We start from the raw sequence: 2500 nt of genomic DNA on the forward strand, positions 1-2500 counted from the left end.
CACACACACACACAGAGACAGAGACACACACACACACACACACACACACACACACACAGAGACAGAGACACACACACACACAGTGCTCTGACTGACGTTTGTTCCCGTCCAATAGGAGTGAGTCTCCACCGGCGGCCAGGCCTGCGGCTGCCGGTCCCGATGGTCATTCTCCCGTTCATGAAGCACGGCGATCTGCACACCTTCCTGCTGCTGTCACGCCTCGGAGAGCAGCCCTTCGTAAGACCATTTCAATGACATCACTTCCTCCCCGTTTGTCCTGCTGACCTCATCTCGTTATATCGTCGTTAATTAAACACTTCGTGCTCAATTTTAACATCTGCAAACATTTATTTATTTGATTTTCGTAACCCTGGCGTTGTCTTACCGTTGACCTGCAACTTTTTGTTTTTCGGGGTTTTGGACGTCTTTTTGGACACTTTTGTTGCTTTTCCACCGATGTTTGTGTCACGTTTTCCTGTTTTTTTTCTGCACCTTTTCATGTTTTTTCCGACATTTTGGTCACTTTTTAACGTTCCTTTATAATAAAAAAACAATTCAAATGCTATGAAATTTAATAAAATTTGTGAAGAGTGTCTCTATACACACTAAAAGTCCTGATTATTTACATGGAGTCTGGTGGAAATATGCTGGCTCTATACACGCTAAAAGTCCTGATTATTTACATGGAGTCTGGTGGAGATATGCTGGCTCTATACACGCTAAAAGTCCTGATTATTTACATGGAGTCTGGTGGAGATATGCTGGCTCTATACACGCTAAAAGTCCTGATTATTTACATGGAGTCTGGTGGAGATATGCTGGCTCTATACACGCTAAAAGTCCTGATTATTTACATGGAGTCTGGTGGGTTTGGTGATGGTGATTTCTGGATTCTGACCGTGTCCTTTTCTCTGTGTCTTCTCCCATCAGGACTTGTCCCTGCAGACTCTTCTGCAGTTCATGTTGGACATCTCTCGGGGGATGGAGTACCTGAGCAGCCGAAGCATCATCCACAGAGACCTCGCCGCCCGAAACTGCATGTCAGTCCACCAATCAGCTCGCACAATCATTACACACATCACATGAAAAAACACTCTCAGGCCACGCGTCCTCATTTACAGAAATGTTTTTATTTTTTTAAATAATCGTCGATATCCTCCAAAACAGACCTGGAGAAAGGCCGCACTTCTGTTTTATTCCACATGATGTATTTAAGGGTGACTACCGTTTTTTTTAACCTACTTCCCAATGTTTTTGTGTCTAAGTGACTGATGGGAACAACAATCTTTGACATTGGTCCGGTGTGTCTGTCTAGGTGTCTGACAACATTATGGAAAGATTTCTAAGCAGGTCGACCTTTCTGTTAAAGAGTAAGATCCTTTTTTGAAACAAAAACATCTGCAAAATTGTGTTCGCTAAACCCACCAGACTCCATGTAAATAAACAGTAATTTAAGCATCGTAAAACACACTTCATTCACAGTTGACAGAAACAAACTAAAACTATGAAAAGCCGTTTTGGGTCGTCTTTCCACTTTTCCAACCATCACAACTCTAGTTTTGGTTGAAATAAACACATAGTTTACTGATTTACATGTGACAATAGTCTGGCTCTATACACGCTAAAAGTACTGTTTTTTTAAATGGAGTCTGGTGGGTTTAGTGCTAGCGACCTCAGAGCTGTTTCTGGTTAAACAGAAAGGTCTTAAAGAGGTTTTAAAGGTCTATCTCTGTAGGGATCCTTTCATAATGTTGTCAGACTCTTAGAATAATAATCTGAGTCTGTCAGCAGCAACAACAGAACTTTTAGTGACTCTAACTGCTGCTGAACATTAGTCCTGTAGGGTAACATTACAGCTTGTTACTAACTGCTGCTGAACATTAGTCCTGTTTGGTTCTGGTTTAATACTGGACCAGTTTCAGAGATTGTTGTTCCCATCAGACACAGAAACATGAGAACATAGGGTCCAGGTTGAATAGAAAAAGCTACTTACCCTTTAATGCCACATGGACCTTTCACAAAGGAAAGGAAGCCATTTTGGTTTCCTTTGAGTTCTGGAGTAACAGTCTACACTCAGTAATATGTGTGTTTCTTGTTTGTGTATTCATTTAGTTATATGTTGGCCTTTGCTTTTATTTACACGTGTGTGTCTCTGTCTCTGTTGTATTGTGTGTGTGTGTGTGTGTGTGTGTGTGTGTCTCTGTGTCTGTGTCTCTGTTGTGTGTGTGTGTGTGTGTGTGTGTGTGTGTGTGTGTCTGTCTGTATTGTGTGTGTGTGTGTGTGTGTGTCTCTGTGTGTGTGTGTGTCTCTGTTGTATTGTGTGTATATGTGTGTGCGCGTGTGTCTCTGTCTGTGTGTGTGTGTCTGTTATATTGTGTGTATATGTGTGTGCGCGTGTGTGTCTCTGTCTGTGTGTGTGTGTCTCTGTCTCTGTTGTATTGTGTGTGTGTGTGTGTGTGTGTGTGTGTGTGTGTGTCTGTCTGTTTTGTGTGTGTGTGTG

The 2500-nt window shown here is 42.2% G+C and overlaps 1 protein-coding gene across 1 annotated transcript in view; it reads left to right on the top strand.

Annotated features, from left to right (window-relative positions):
• Window positions 1–2500, top strand: part of tyro3 (TYRO3 protein tyrosine kinase) — a 29232-nt gene that overhangs the window by 22275 nt on the left and 4457 nt on the right. The window contains exons 15-16 of the mRNA XM_078277704.1: window positions 116–237; window positions 931–1040. Coding sequence (XP_078133830.1) covers window positions 116–237; window positions 931–1040 — 232 coding nt within the window. The remainder of the gene's footprint in view (window positions 1–115; window positions 238–930; window positions 1041–2500) is intronic.

Source organism: Sander vitreus, chromosome 20 (assembly GCF_031162955.1).
Source record: "Sander vitreus isolate 19-12246 chromosome 20, sanVit1, whole genome shotgun sequence".
NCBI lineage: Eukaryota > Metazoa > Chordata > Actinopteri > Perciformes > Percidae > Sander > Sander vitreus.